The sequence below is a fragment of the Clupea harengus genome, chromosome 8, assembly GCF_900700415.2.
Source record: "Clupea harengus chromosome 8, Ch_v2.0.2, whole genome shotgun sequence".
In the NCBI taxonomy this organism is placed as follows: Eukaryota; Metazoa; Chordata; class Actinopteri; order Clupeiformes; family Clupeidae; genus Clupea; species Clupea harengus.
Genome location: NC_045159.1, coordinates 9,879,935 through 9,894,934, shown reverse-complemented (window position 1 = coordinate 9,894,934; position 15,000 = coordinate 9,879,935). Strand labels below are relative to the sequence as shown.

Genomic DNA, 15,000 nt, shown 5'->3' with positions numbered 1-15,000 from the left:
TTACATTTGTCAATGACAGCGATGTGAACAAATGCAATCGTAGACGTGACACGGAGAACTGGAATACCCAGGAATACTGAAAAACTGCATTTTTATAATGGCTTCGGAATCACATAGGCTAGTTTTCCCTCTGGTTCATTGAGGGTCTTCTGAGTGCTTCTTAGACCTATTCTAAGCAGCTGGGCAACTTGGACTTGATCATACTTTCTGTGAAAGGAAAGCCTTTATTTGAACAGATTCTGCCTGCAGTGAAATATAACCTTAGGTTTTTTTCAACCTGATAAATTCAGGAACAGCAATATGTACAAAAGGGCAAATTGTAAATTTGTAAAAAGGCTTTTATTGAAAAATACATTTTAATACAATATGTATTACACAAGAAAAAGGTTAGTGTCACCTTTCTGATTGTTTGGTCAATAAAGCATCTTATTCCCCTTAGACATAAAATGAGCAAGGTTTCATAAATAGCCTACATAATTTAAAATGCATACTTTTGTTCACATTAATTATGCTAAACAAGACTAATATGTATAAATTAAATTAAATTATATTAAATTAAATTAAATGTTTTAATAAAAATAAATATGTTAAATGCGGATACAATTACTTCCAGCATGCCTACATGATTTGTGCATTAGTTGCCTACATTAGTGGTGGATATGTAGACTTTTGCAACAAGCTACTGTAACAGAAATGGTGACAGAGGCCTAGTTCTGATATCATGATAGCACTCTGACCATCACGTTTTTCTTATCAGACTATGTAGCACAACGTACCTTAAGACAGCCCACTGAATATCTTTAAACATCTGTTTTTTGACTTGACATGTAGGCCTACTGTAAATTAGAACTGGGCTTTTGATTTGTTTTTCTCAGTTTCTATCATGGTGGTATATGCAGTTGCGGATGGTAGTGTCTTGGCAATATTGTTGTACAAAATATTTACACAGTGAAGGTTTGAACTTGAATGCACTCTTCATCACGTACTAGGCCAATAGTTGGAATCTTGATGGGCCCCTTCAATCTACTTTCTGAATCATAGCACTCAGCTGCCACCTATTGGTCGAGGCAGGAACAAGACCCCCTTTTGGCCAATGCTGGTTTGGGGTCCCACTTTTGAACGTCCGTCCTTCTTCAATCCCACATACCACTGTCCATCTCGGTATTTGTTAGACCTGTATGTATTGTAGTGGTTCTCCTCCATATGCTCCAGGAAGTAGCACTCGTCGTTGAGAGATGCCTGCAAGCGATTTGGATGAATCAAATTATGTGGAACTTTCCTGTAATAGTCAACCTACTATGAATCAGATAGTCTAGGTATTTTTAAACAAGTCAAGACACCTCACATACATTTTGTGAAGTGAAAACTCATAGAATAGATCTCTGATCTTCTGATAAGCTTATAGTGTTTAACGTACACTTGCAAGAACTTTGTTCAGAATGTTTTTTGCGTAGGCCTAGACCATTCTTTTCTCTCACCACCAGCAATTATGAATCCCAATTAGGCTAAGATCCATTCGAATACACTATTGGCTTCTGCTGCCATTTTTGCAAACTCCTGGGGTATTACTGAATTTCACAACACATACCGATCCGTATAGCCGTCCGTTCTGATCCATTGCCAGGTAAAGTTCTGTCTCCTTGCCTGTGATGACCACCACTCCTAGACTGACGGCTTGCACTCTCAAAACAGCTGGGGACAAAGATGATGAAAAAGATGAGAATGTAGCCTGGTTAATTAGGTGGAGACTAAAAAGATGTTCTACAGATGTTCTTCAAAGGCTATACCAGTATGCTCAACCAAATGATAGGCCTTAGGGCACACATTACATTTGCCTGATGTGATATTATATGATACTATATTATACACTGAAACATGTAAGATAAACATATTACACAATATTGTTATGCTATGATTGAGTCACTCATAGGGCAAACACATCTGTCCTTGTGGGAGCATTGTTGAAATTCTTACTATTCAAGTCGTTTTCGTTTCGACTGCCGTCGACAGTTCCGTCCGTTTGTAATCGGAGATGGTGTCCTCCGTTCTTACAGTAGAGTCTTTTTAAAGCTGTGTGGTCAGGGTGGTTGGGCTCAAATGTCTCTGGCCCTAAATGGAGAAGAGCAATTTCCCCCTCTGCCATTCTGTAAAGTGCCGCAGGACGTCCTGTGCCCGGTAAATGCCGTTGAGGCTGAAACATAGTCACAATACGTCAATACAGTTATTTCTAGGCAGTACAGAGCACCTGGGTCTTGTTTTAAACACGTCTGTAATGAGAACACTAATATATACAATTCCGATAACGCCGCCTCGATTACGTAGGCAGACACCGTACATGGACCTCCGGATACTGTAATTCCGAGATGCTCTGTGATCGTGTGCTCCGGTACCGTGCCATGGCTTCATCGCTACAGCCCTGCCTACTGTGTGTGACTCAACAGACAGCGATCGCAGACACAACGTCATTTTTTGCCAGATCTCAAATTATTGCTGGTACTACTTCACCGTGCACTTGTATCCTCTATTATTTGTTTGTAATCAATGTTATTTTGCAGTTTGAAATATTAAACATAAATGCCTGTCAGAAACAGTCCATCTTAATTTAGACAAAGTTAAAATTTTCCCCAGCAGGACATGTTTGGACAGAGACACCCTGAGATCATTGGCCTTTGGGCCACATCCTCCTCAACCAAACTTTTGACCTTCAGAATGTGTCATCAATTCATAAAACTTGATTTCCCAGTGCTATACTGCTAAACACAGCTGTCAGCTGAACAGCGCTGAAGCCGAAGGTTGAACGTTATCGTTAAAAAACTGTGGCCAGTGCGCTCTGTTCCCCTACAATCTTCTGTGTGCTCAGCCTCCGCCAAACTCCACATCCGGAATGTCTTGTAAAGCCATCAGGGCCCCGCTTCAGGAAAATAAGCCACAAGAGGAATGCAAGGCCTACTCTCTTTCTCACACACACACAGAGACATGCACAACCGGTTGCTTTTCTCGAGAAGTCTCAGGCCGAGGGGAATTAGCACAGCTTGACTGGAAATGGTACTGGAGTGCTAGACAATCCCGCGGGGGAGACGAGGACTTGGGGGGTGCGAATGACGTGCAGTGCTAAAGAACGTCTAGCGAGGAAAACAGACAGTGACTTACCAGGAGCGTGTGATGAGCCAGCATGTCCTCCTTCTTTAAAGCAAACCCAGTCTTTCGAGAATCCAAAAGAAATGTTGTAAAAGCAATATTGGCCTGAGCTAAATGTCTCCAAAGCTGTGTCAGATAGAACAATTCAAACCCTGCCTGCTCAGCTGTACACTAACTACTAGTGCCATGCAGGAAGTCAGGACCAGTGGCGTGTATTTGTACTCCGTTGCTCGGAGAAACTGTTGCGTCACTGGTCTAGTGCCCGTGGGCCATCACTAAGCTATATTTACAACTTTAGCTCACTGTGACGGACGCTGGTAAAGGCGGACTCACCGGGAAACAGGCTGGCTCCCACTTCATCTCTACTTCTATTGGCTCTCCACTGGCCGGAGGGAAGGGGAAAGAAAGAAGAAGAAACAAAAAACACATATGGTAACGATGCCTGTGCCATTATTTCAGGAAGTTTCCATGACACGTCTTACTGTAAATGTGAATGTTGCAGTGCTGTTTAAAATTCTAGACTCACTACCTGCATTACCTCAAACCACTGATGGGCTCTTTGCATTGTTCCTGCATTTGTAAGAAGGGCATTTAGAGGCTACTACTTCAGTACTTCATACTACAGTCATTAAATGAGTGTCACCGCATGGCTAGTATTTCTCCAGAGGTTGGCATAGATATAGATCAAAAGGTAACTGATAAGGATGCAAAAATCAAAATCAAATCAGCTGAGAATTTGGATATCCTTCTTATTTTTTAGTGCTCTGTTAAATTGAATTGAGAATTGTAATGGAGGAGTATTAGTATTTTATATGTGCGTTGAACCTATTACACTAAAATGTTCCAAGTGCAGTCAAATCAATTCAACCCACAGTGGCTTTGAGAAGTTATCATTCTTTGATTTATATCTTCATCCATTGTTTCCCTTGCTTTTTAAAATCACAAGATAGAATTGCAGATCAGCATGTAAGGATCGTCATTAAATTGAAGTTCTTGGTAACTGCCAAAGTCAACAGAATACACAACAGAAAACGTTATTGTTAGGTTTGAAAGAATTGATTCAATTTTTTTTTAACAGATGTGTTATGTCCAGAAATTGCTTTTACAAACTGTAAAGAATGGGTACTGAAAGATGTCTGATTCTGGGAGAATAGTTCATGACTGCACATCCAACGAAAGAGCGCACAGACATGAATGATGACTAATGTCATGATACATTCCTTATTAAACTGAACCGCTGGAAGGAAGACTTCAGTTGAGATGGCCATCCATGGACATTTGCATGTGCACAAAATGAGGTGGGTATTCTTTCGGAGACTGGTGGAGGTTAGCAAGAGCTGCTAACATCACTTACAGGAACTGTAAATTAAGACACCAGGTTCTAAACTTCGAAAGGAGTCCATTCAGGCTACTTTACCCAAGGTATAGTGAGTTGGGATCCAATGATGTCAATAAAGCGAAATAGTCTAGAAAAATTAACAGAAGAAAAGAAAATCCATCAGAAACAAAAATCTCCAAACTAACTTGTAACGTAAATATCATTACAAAGGCATGGGAACCTACTTAACCATTATTACTGATCCAATTGAGAGAATATCTAACAAGATTCGATAACTGTTTGAACACTGCCTCACTGTATAGGCTGGCAGACCAAGGGCGACAAAAGCTTCCTGTAGAAGACAAGTTGTGTGCACACAGGCAGAAGTAATTGCAAAAATAACAATACAAATAATTGTTTCCAAAAAGTATACACTTACTCTCCAGTAATAATAAAACTGCATGTTTATAAAAAAAACACAAGCTCAACACTAGCCTGGTATAACCAGACCCAAATGCACCTCATGAATATAATCCCAGTGGAAACTGAGCTGGGAGCAATAGGCAGGAAGAGCCAGGATAGCTCAACACTGGCAAAGGCACTGAATACAAGGTCTTGGATTTAACTCAGGGTCTGTCTCAAATGAGAAACTGCAAGGCTACCGAGTCTGTCCAACTGTAGAGACCCTTTTATTATTAACAATCTACAGAAAAAAAAGAGTGGACTTTAAAGCCATTATACACTCATAATAACACGTAATATAACAACGCAGAAGTTAAAAATATCAATAATACGTTTTAGGACACTGTGCTGAAACCCTTTATTTGTGTTCTACCTCTAAATGGCATTTTACAGATTCTTCTGCCTATGTTTTTACTCTTTACTGTTATGAGGTATTTCCACGGTTGTGGAACACAAACCAAATTGGAAGCCTAATTAACACATTTCATTTTCACATATGTCTGTAAATAGATCACGTCCCCTTTAAAGGCGATGTCCGTGATTCTAATCCCATACACTTTTTGTCAAGTTCAGCAAATTGCTCCTCATGGTCATCTAGCTGTCTGTTCAGTGTTTACACATAGTCCTGGCCCCGGAAAACAAAAATAGTGGCTCGGACCGAGCCATAAGCAATCAAAGTCAATGAACACAGTGTTTCAGGAGCATGGAAGGGCCAAGGGTGTAATTTGATTGTCTTTTGAGGTCAAACATCAACAACCTTTTGTGAATGGCAGACTGCCTCTTTAAGCCACAGGGTGGCAGTAAAGACCACTGAACAATGAACATGGTCTGCAAGGAAGATGTAGAAGCAAACTTCACTCCTAGTGGGGATATGACACAAAACTCTGACATTTTCTCCTGCTGAGACACAGCCCAAGCCTGCGGACACATGAGTGAATCCGGCCCCTGATATATCTCTTTTCATATAACACCCAGGGGGGAGAGATATTATACTCTCACTGCATGACAGCGAGGAGGGCCTGGAGGCTACGAGAGTAAAAGCGGCGGAAGCCAAGCTGAGTTCTCAGGTGTTTCATTCATTCTCCTGGAGCTCATACGGCCGGCCCGTGAGATCACGGCGTTGGAATGGGAGACGGAAGGCTGTGTGTGCCGGCAACGACGCGGCATCCGCTCTGGTGCTCTCTCAGGACGCTGCCATGTGTGCTGGAGAGGAAAGCTGTCGCGCTGCAGTTGACACAGCTTGGAACTGGCAGAGACAAAGCCTTCTGTGTCCCCAGTCCAACCCATTCCCACCTCACACCGCCCCAATACTGGAGCAGGGCTGGCTACAGTCAGGAGGATGGGGGTCGTTTGAGTATGTGTGTGTGTGTGTGTGTGTGTGTTGGTGGGGAGGGGGGGGGGGGGGGGGGTCTCCTCCCAAGTGCACAATCTCCAATGTGGAATTGCATTCTCAAAGAATGACTCACCCACTAAAGAGTGGAGCCCTGTCTGTCCAACTTTCCCTGTTCAGCATGTCCACCAGGGAGATGACAACTCTCCTACTTGAAATGGAATGCCAATGACGTTTTAAATGAGCTGGTTGATCCCAGAACTGTACTCACGCTTGAATCGTTGAACTACTACGTGCTGTGTACTATGTAAATAATCTCTCACTGAGAATGAATGAGTAATCAGTGTTTAGGTGCACTGACACACACTATTCACTAACAGCTCATTCATTTGCAATTTGTTGTAGGTGTGATGCAATATATTTATGTCATCATTTTAATTTTTTTATTTTAAATTACTTGGCAGGAATTGTTTTGGCTCTAAAAATAAGTTGTCTGTTTGGGGAAGGAGATGCAGATTAAGTGCTATTTCATACAACATTGACCTGAAACACTGTAATGGGGCCTACACGAAACATTATCATTTTCAATACTTATTGTACCAAACCACATCTTTGTGCTCAGACAAATGCAGACCTACCCACTCCAAAGTACTTTAGGGAAGTGAAAGAAAAAAAAATCTGAAATGACTGTGAGGTGCAAGTGGGAAGATATTACCATATTTTCAGTGTGTCTTTGACCTTTTAAAACACCGCGCTATATATGTTTTGGAATGGCTCTACCTATGAGCTGTAACACATCTGTAGGGGCTGATCCGGCTGGAAAGCACGACGCAATAGGCCCATGGATAGAACCTTGACAAGTATTTGTGATCAATACCAGATGAACTGAATCGAAAAATTCTAAATAGTGCACATGAGACTGATTATAACTCGTGCTATCGTGTACTCAATTACACTGAAATACCCCAGGCGTGGGACATGGTTTTTGTTCAAAGCTGGTTTTTAAGACACAGAATGCCAGTAAAATCAAATTGCCGTCACAGAGCGAGGCAACTATTCACTTTTTTGGCTCACAGTTTTGGGTAGCCGATCCCCATAGGAGCAGCTGCTGTAACTGTATGAGAGAACTATAGATCACCATGTTCCAGAGCAAGCCTGTTGTTTCTCTTTTGTTTCTCTGGCAAGAGAGGAGGGGGTGTATTTTAACAGCAGTGTCAGCTCTCTCTTGATAGTGGCCCACATTAAACTGACAAAGAACATAAGAATGAACTTTCGCTGCATGTGACAGTGAATGACTAACAAATTGTGAGCTATAGATTAATAAATGAGAATGCGTTTTGAAGGGAATATCTTGTATTAGCTAGATGGAGAGGTTGCAGAGCCCTCCAAACAGACACATACACACACACTTCCTTTTTTCTTCTGTGAAAAAGGAAGTTACAGGCCTATATCTGGGTAACCACAGAAAATTAACCCAAAATAATCTTTCAAGAAACGTAATAAAAAATGATTCTGGGAATCTTTCTTCTTGACAGAACCCAATGTCAAAGTGGTTGCAAAAATAGACTTACTAAGGCACAACAACATTGACTGGAGCTCCCAGAAGTTCATTGTAAAGCAATAGATTGTAGTTTGCATCATCTGTGGTGGACTTTTACATGGTCATTTGGATCTGTCCTTACTTTAGCATAGCTCCATGAATTCCCCGCGTTGAAATTACATCATTGTTCTTGACCAACCAATCCTTTTGTGACCGATCCTACTCGGTGTGCGACGTCCCCTCTCAAACCGCTCTGTCATGCTGGAAAGCCATTGGTCGGACTCTGGATCAATCACACGATAATCTGGTTCAGGGTAGGTTGGTACGGGCGCCAGCGCTGAAGAAAGAGCTCTACGTTTTAAACGCCCAGGGAGGATTCCGCAATTACCGCGTTTCGCTTTTTTCCCCTTCTTCTTCCTCCCCATGCCTAAGCAATATGACGTTGTCATGAGGAATGCAGTAGTTTACCTGCAAACTCTGACAGCCTGGACATAAACATCCACTAAGCACTTTTGCCACAGACTGGCATCGGCTTCGGTTTCTAGCGGATTGAAATTCTGCGATGCGGTTTGGGATTTTTTTTTCTTTTTTCTAATAGCCGCCAGATCCTCGTTCGCTGAACAGTGCATGTTTTTAGAGTGGTTCTGAGTATGTAGGTGCATATAGCTAAGTTTTAAAAATACATATACGCCTACTTTTACAATTTGGTCCTGAGCTGCTGCTATTTGGATTGAACATCACCAGGCAAAGGTTTCTACCTACTTCGAAGACTTTGTTGTGGCTTTTGGACTGAGCGCAAACATGGGATTGCCAGCTTTGGAGTTCAGCGACTGCTATCTGGACAGTCCACAGTTCCGAGAGAGGCTAAAATCTCACGAACTGGAACTGGACAAGACCAATAAGTTTATCAAGGAGCTGATCAAAGATGGGAAGGCGCTAATCCAGGCACTGAAAAGTAAGATAATCTCTTGTACGTCTTTTGTTGGCCATGAGGGAGGAGGTGGATGGAGCTTTGACACATGACATCGCGGGCATCGTTTCGCACTTTGTTGTGTCGTCAAGCTCTCTCCTGTAGAGGGGGAGACAGGCAACCCTGATCGGGCGGTCCTAAACACGCTGCCCCAGTTCGGCCATGAGTTTGAGTTAGGGGCATTGCGCATGGGTTGTTTTGTGCTCTGGTACAATGTTCTCATGTTGTAGATTAAGTTGCCAAGCAAAGGATTATGTTTGCGTTTGCACAGATGCTCGTGCTACCTGCCTCACCACGGCACGAGACTGGTGGATGGATCTGATAAATGTCATCTCACCTCTTCACAGTATTTACAAACAGTTATCGGAGAAGTACTGTGGGCGTATTTTAGCAACCAAACATTCGTCTGGTCACTGGGGTCTCTTCTTGTTCACCGCTGTTACATACATTACCTAAAACTTACACCACCCTCTCAGAGGATGTACAGAACAAACACCACACAAACATACACACATATAAACAAAGATAGAGAGAGCTGAGTTGAGCAGTAAGGCAAAGTGTAATGTTCTTCTCTGACTGATGGATATGTGGTACTTTTTATGTGTCAGGAGCCTGCAGAGATTAAATGAATGATAAGGTCAGATGCAGCCAGGAGCTGCCAGTGTGAGGGTGGAATCCTACCAGTGGCTGTGTGTGTGTGTGTGTGTGAGTGCTGATCTGATTCACTAAAGCCGCTGAGGTGAATTAGTCCTCCGTCCTTTGTGTCCAAGCATCACTCCTGCCAAGTTCCTGATTTTGCTAAAGGGTAAATCCCTGGTGTTGCCTAACTGCTTAAGGATATCAAGCCTTGCAGAAGAAATACGACAGCCTCAGTGTTGACTCAATGGAATTTTGGTTTGGTTGTGGCTTCTTGGGCAAATAACCACTTCACGTAACTCACGTAAGTCTCACAAGTAAAAAAATAACCTTTCTTGTCAAATGTGGAACATGACAGGTTCTCCTTTTCTCTCTCTATCTCTCATTCTCAAGCACTTCTTCTTGTCATCTGTGGTATCTGTGGCACATTGCACCACTCGAGGTTTCACAGAGCACCAGAAGCAGCCCCCATCAGCACAGTGACTCGCAGGCATGATTGGTGTTTGGTATACAGAAGCCATCCTGTCATTAGAGAGCCCTGATGAGAGCTTTTAAGGCCCCAAAAACGTCAGACATGACCTTGCCTTAATTACCCCAGCATTACCGCTACACACACGGCACACAAGGCTACTTGGGTTGATAACTTCATTAAGTCTTGCAAGGATTCCGTGTGTGATGATGGAGTGCTGACAGCAGTTGCTCCCTGTTTTTTTTTTTTACACCACCATCTTGAATTTAATTTTTTAGTATTAAACAGGTTTGGTGGCTTCGGATTAAGCCCCTCCATTGTAACACTAGCACTGAAGGTCATCTTATTTGGATACGTGTCAGGCATGACAATTACAGTTGGCAGAGCAGAGTCATGTTTCGTTGGAACGAGTGGTAGTTTTCTATTCTATTTCTCTTGCCTCTTTGCATCCAGGGAAGTACGGTACTTAAAAAAAAAGAACATTCAAACATTCCAAGCTAATTTTCCTTGCTACTAGTTGCTACTTTCCATGCTACTAGCCCTCTTTACTTCCTTCTCAGGGAGGTGGATGGAGAGGTTCTGAAGGTGTGGAGGGAGGAGGATGGGAAGAGTGTACTGAGAGATGATGGGTTGAAAGGCAGACCTTTGTCACTGCCGGCGGGGTCTGAAGAGGAGCTCACTGTGTCTTTGACGAGGTCCCAGGCCTGTCAGCTCACTCACACTGCTGCTGACTCACTATACTCACACACGCACAAACGCTTGTCTCTCTCTTATAAACACACACACACACACACACACACACACACACACACACACACACACACACACACGCACACACAGCCTTTTACATGCACACACAAAGCCATAGCGGTCTTGTGGCTCTCCTCTGTCTGTTGTTTTCTTGGTCTCCTGAAAAGTCTCCTCAAAATCAAATAAACAGATACTAACTGCCCTGTGTAAATTTGATTAAGACTGATAGTCTTTTCATGAATGTAAACAATAGCTGAGAATGTCAGAGGTGAATTTAACCAGCGTGACCTAGTACCAAAGCCCTTAATTCTTTTTTTCAGATAGGAAATGTAAGACTGAATCAATAATGGCTAATGGGAATTGAATAATGGCTAATGTAAGCCATGAGCCATTACAATTGCTTGATTGGATTTACCCCTAAATCAAACCCCAGTTGATGTACGTGTCTAAAAAGGTCACAGGATGTGTTATGAATGTGCTTCGGTGGCAGTGTGTGTGTGTGTGCCTGTGTGTGTGATTTTGTGTGTGTGTGAATGTGTATCTGTGCCTTGAAATGCATTTATTTGTATGTGTGTGTTTGTGTGTATTTATGTGTGTGTGTGTATATAAGACCTTGTGTCTAAAGTGCTAATCAGTCTGCATGTCACTGCTGTCAGTGTTGCAGATTGATGGCCCTTGGCCTGTCAGTGAGCCTCTATGTGACGAATGCAGACTAGGAGACTCGGCCGCACCTCCTCTCCAGGCCTTGGGCTTTCTCTGGGAGCGAGGGAGGGCCAGTGGGAGGAAGCTGGGGGGTGAAAAAGGCAGAGAGAAAGTGAGAGTGAGAGAGTGAGATATGCGAGCAAGACAGAAAGAAAAGAGAGGGAGTATACTTTCCCCCCAAATAAACACATTTTGTACTGTTGTGACATACCATAGAAAATAAGTAGAGTAAGAGCGAGTGACAGAAGACTGATACTGGCACCAGCCATACTTACTTATACTGTAAAAAAAAACAAAAGACATACAGGAAGGTACCTGCGGAGAGAGGAAAAACTGGCTATCTAATACAGCAGGTTACTATGAAAGTTCACACAAGCATTTTGTTTATAGAGAGCGAGTGAGAGTCCCAGATAAAGTAGGAAGCCCTTGGGGGTGAATGAGAGTGTGTGTGTGTGTGTGTGTGTGTGTCTGTGTGTGTGTGTGTGTGTGTGTGTGTGTGTGTGTGTGTGTCTCTGTGTGTGTGTGTGTGTGTGTGTGTGTGTGTGTGTGTGTGTGTGTGTGTGTGTGAGGGCATCCAGCTGAGTGCCTCGGCTGAGAACAAAGAGAAACAATGTGTGTGCGCGCGCATGCTTTTTGTGTGTGTGTGTGTGTGTGACAGAGGGTGTGTGTGTTGTGTGTGAGCAACACCAGGAGGAGGGGTCATACATTCAAAGGGTGTGTAGGGGGGGGTGTGTGTCTGGGTGTGTGTCTGGGTGTGTGTGTCTGGGTGTGTGTGTGTGTGTGTGTGTGTGTGTGTGTGTGTGTGTGTGTGTGTGTGTGTGTGTGTGTGTGTGTGTGTGTGTGTGGAGAAATTGGGGCATTTCTTGTATTGCTTCCGTTTATTCCAGCTCTAATCTCAGCCCCAGGCTTGTGCGCGCGCCTCACTCGGCCAGATCAGACGCCGCTGCTCTCAGAGGTTTCTGCGCCTCCGATGAACAGATCTGTAATAACCAGATTATTATAGGAGGGATTATCATGTCGTACAGTCCTAATAAAGACACACAGACGTCCTGGATGGGCCCAGCTGGTGTGGCCATGTCCTTAAGCCACGAGTTTAATGAGTCCTTGCAATCTGTAATGCTTTTTTAGTTTGTTTTTATCGCATCAAACGTCATCCCTGTTAACGCTGAATGTAGGTCAATTATGGTGCATGGTGCATGTCACCAAACCACAAAATCCATGTTTTCATCTGCTGTAGTTTGGCTGTTTTGATATCAAAGCCATATTCATAAACCACTGAATGATTGGAGTGGGTATACCTCATTGTTGACCATTTTTCACTGTCCCCCCCCTCTCCACCCTTCTTTGTGCTTATAATTTGCCCCTGAGCTATGCTACCTAATTGAAATTAAAAACCACTAGCTTGCATGCAGGGCCCATACAGTACTGCCTCTTTGCAGTCGCTGAAATGCTGTTTGGACTCTGTGAGGCAGGCACTATTTCACACAGACTCGGGGCGGCAGACATACAACGTGCTCCAGTAACACAGGCTCGTCACAGAGCGTGAGACGATTAAGCCCCCGTTAGCTTCTTTTTCGGAGCAGGAAAAGGATATGCTGAGGTTCTCTCGCTCAATGCGACCTCTCACTTTAGGGGCAGACTGTGGATGTTACCGTAGCTGAGCGCCAGTGTAACAGGCGAGCTCCAGCTAGCACTGACTGTCGATGTTAGCGTAGCTGAGCGCCAGTGTAACAGGCAAGCTCCAGCTAGCACTGACTGTCGATGTTAGCGTAGCTGATCGCCAGTGTAACAGGCCGACTGTGGATGTTACCGTAGCTGAGCGCCAGTGTAGCAGGCGAGCTCCAGCTAGCAACGGCCCTTTTTTCTCTGGCCAGTTCAGTTGGAGTGTAAAGGGGAACTCAGAGCCCCCAGGGTGTTTGCGGTGTTTGGTCCTCTGGGATGTGGGTTAAGTGCACTAAATATCATCTTCATCTGGCCTTTGGCTTGTGTATCGGCATTGTTTGGAGGGGAAACACGTAATGGAAAAGAACTGTGAAGTCTTCACAGGCTTTTCCCTGACTTAGTGTCTAGTCCAACAAAAGGAAGTTTTCCTTAAGATTTTTTTTTTTTTGTATCTCAGATGTTTTGTATCTCAGTCAAAAGACATCAAGTAAAGCTGAAAAAAAAGCTGACCTTGTTCATAGGAATTCAGTTAACTGACCACACACACACACACACACACACACACACACACACACACACACATTAAACTGTGCCTCCTTGTACTTCCCTCTTCATCAAAAATATTGAGTCTGAACTCTCCATGTCTTTTTCCCTGGCCAGTCCATAGTACCCAGTCTGTCTGGCAGAACAGTACTTTCACTTGGTACCTCATCTCCCTTATCATATCTTAACTTCTATCAGGCGGGTAACTGCACTCCCATGGTCCTGTAGTGTCCTTCAAGTCTGCGTTCAGCATCATGACAAAGTTTCTGGAGGAGTTATTACCTCAGGCTGCAGTTTCTGGAGAATTCTGATGGCCTGTGGTCTGTCGGAGAAGTGAGCTGGAGGTCAGAGGTCAGTGTGGTGAAATGGAAGCCTTAAGGGCCTCAAGGCCACTCAGAGATACTGGGGGTCAGAGGTCGGAGTTCAGAGATCAGCCACGGGGTGTCTCACAGCTGACTGTGGAAAGGACCTTCTCTCCACACCTGTACTCCACATTCCTTGTGAAAACTCTGTTTGCCCTAATTTCATGGACGGGCATCGAGCAATGAGCCCGTCATGCATGAACTAAAGCTATCGTGTGGTGTGTGGGAGCATTGTGCTGACCCACCCATGTTTGCGCTTAGGAACTTGGTCATGGTATTAAATGAGCAAAATTATTTGCCAAGTTATTTAATTAGCTTAGGATTCATGGGTGTGGACTTTGCTCGTTGCTTTGGTTGTTGCTAATGTCCTGTGAATGAAATAAGGGCCCTGTGTGTGTGTGTGTGTGTGTGTGTGTGTGTGTGTGTGTGTGTGTGTGTGTGTGTGTGTCTGTAAAAGTTTTGTTACACATTTATTTGGTTTGTCCTCAGGTCCCTCAGGTCCCTCAGGTCCCATCTGACCTGATCTGGTTATAAAATGCCTGGACTGGTGGAAGATCAGCAAAAGCTCAGGCTGTTTTTTTTGTATCCACAAAATTGCTTTATGGTGTTCCTGAACATGATCTGATTGGAAACAAGTAGAGACGGGGAAAAAAAGATGGTCAGCAAACTTCACAGGAAATTGCACTTGAGGTTCAATGAGCTTAAAGGCATCCAAATCCCCATGTTGGCCCTTGAGTGTAGAAAGGGGGGTAAATGACCAAGTTAGCTCAACATTAGAATACGCTGACATGGATGTTTTCAGTGACGGTTATAAAATTGATGAGGCAATGCAACTGTGTCACGCAGTCATGTGTCACCTGAGGTGCTTCGGTGGGCTTATTGAAGCTCTTCACTTCCTGGTGCATCTCTGTAAAAGTGATGATAGTGTGTGTGTGTGTGTGTGTGTGTGTGTGTGTGTGTGTGTCTAATGTGTGTTTAATGTGTGTGTGAGTGTGTGTGTCCCTGCGTTGGAGCAAATGTTTATGTGTATGTTGGTGCTTATGTGTGTTCAGGTACGTGTATTTATGTGTGAACGTGGTCCTGTGGTTTAGTTCCGACATGGACGTACTGAATCCTTC

General features: G+C 43.6%; 2 protein-coding genes across 11 annotated transcripts in view; one reads left to right on the top strand and one right to left on the bottom strand.

Annotated features, from left to right (window-relative positions):
- Positions 1–320: 320 nt before the first annotated feature.
- On the bottom strand, positions 321–8,121 carry LOC105909155 (fibroblast growth factor 1). Of its 3 annotated transcripts, none has more exons than XM_031571777.2 (5): positions 7,820–8,121; positions 3,472–3,520; positions 1,975–2,191; positions 1,589–1,692; positions 321–1,239 (listed from the first exon to the last, which is right to left on the bottom strand). In XM_031571777.2, the coding sequence occupies exons 2-5, from the start codon at positions 3,496–3,498 to the stop codon at positions 1,045–1,047; spliced, it is 543 nt and encodes a 180-aa protein (XP_031427637.1). In that variant the 5' UTR covers positions 3,499–3,520; positions 7,820–8,121; the 3' UTR covers positions 321–1,044. The 3 variants fall into 3 exon arrangements, with proteins under 3 accessions (XP_031427637.1, XP_031427635.1, XP_012693213.1); XM_031571775.2 differs by having other exon boundaries at positions 7,931–8,121; XM_012837759.3 differs by lacking the exons at positions 3,472–3,520; positions 7,820–8,121 and adding an exon at positions 3,151–3,372.
- A 176-nt stretch (positions 8,122–8,297) lies between these two features.
- The window catches only part of LOC105909164 (rho GTPase-activating protein 26), a 60,465-nt gene continuing 53,762 nt past the window's right edge, over positions 8,298–15,000 (top strand). For all 8 annotated transcript variants that reach the window (XM_031571769.2, XM_031571765.2, XM_031571767.2 and 5 more), the window contains exon 1: positions 8,298–8,743. In XM_031571769.2, the coding sequence (XP_031427629.1) occupies positions 8,590–8,743 (154 nt within the window). In that variant the 5' untranslated portion in view covers positions 8,298–8,589. The remainder of the gene's footprint in view (positions 8,744–15,000) is intronic.

Excerpts from the sequence above, each read along its gene's own strand:
- LOC105909155 (XM_031571775.2), bottom strand. Across the intron at positions 2,192-3,471 it reads GGGAGCCAGCCTGTTTCCCG|CCTCAACGGCATTTACCGGG; the intron begins GTGAGTCCGCCT and ends ACTATGTTTCAG. Across the intron at positions 1,240-1,588 it reads ACGGACGGCTATACGGATCG|GCATCTCTCAACGACGAGTG; the intron begins GTATGTGTTGTG and ends AATCGCTTGCAG.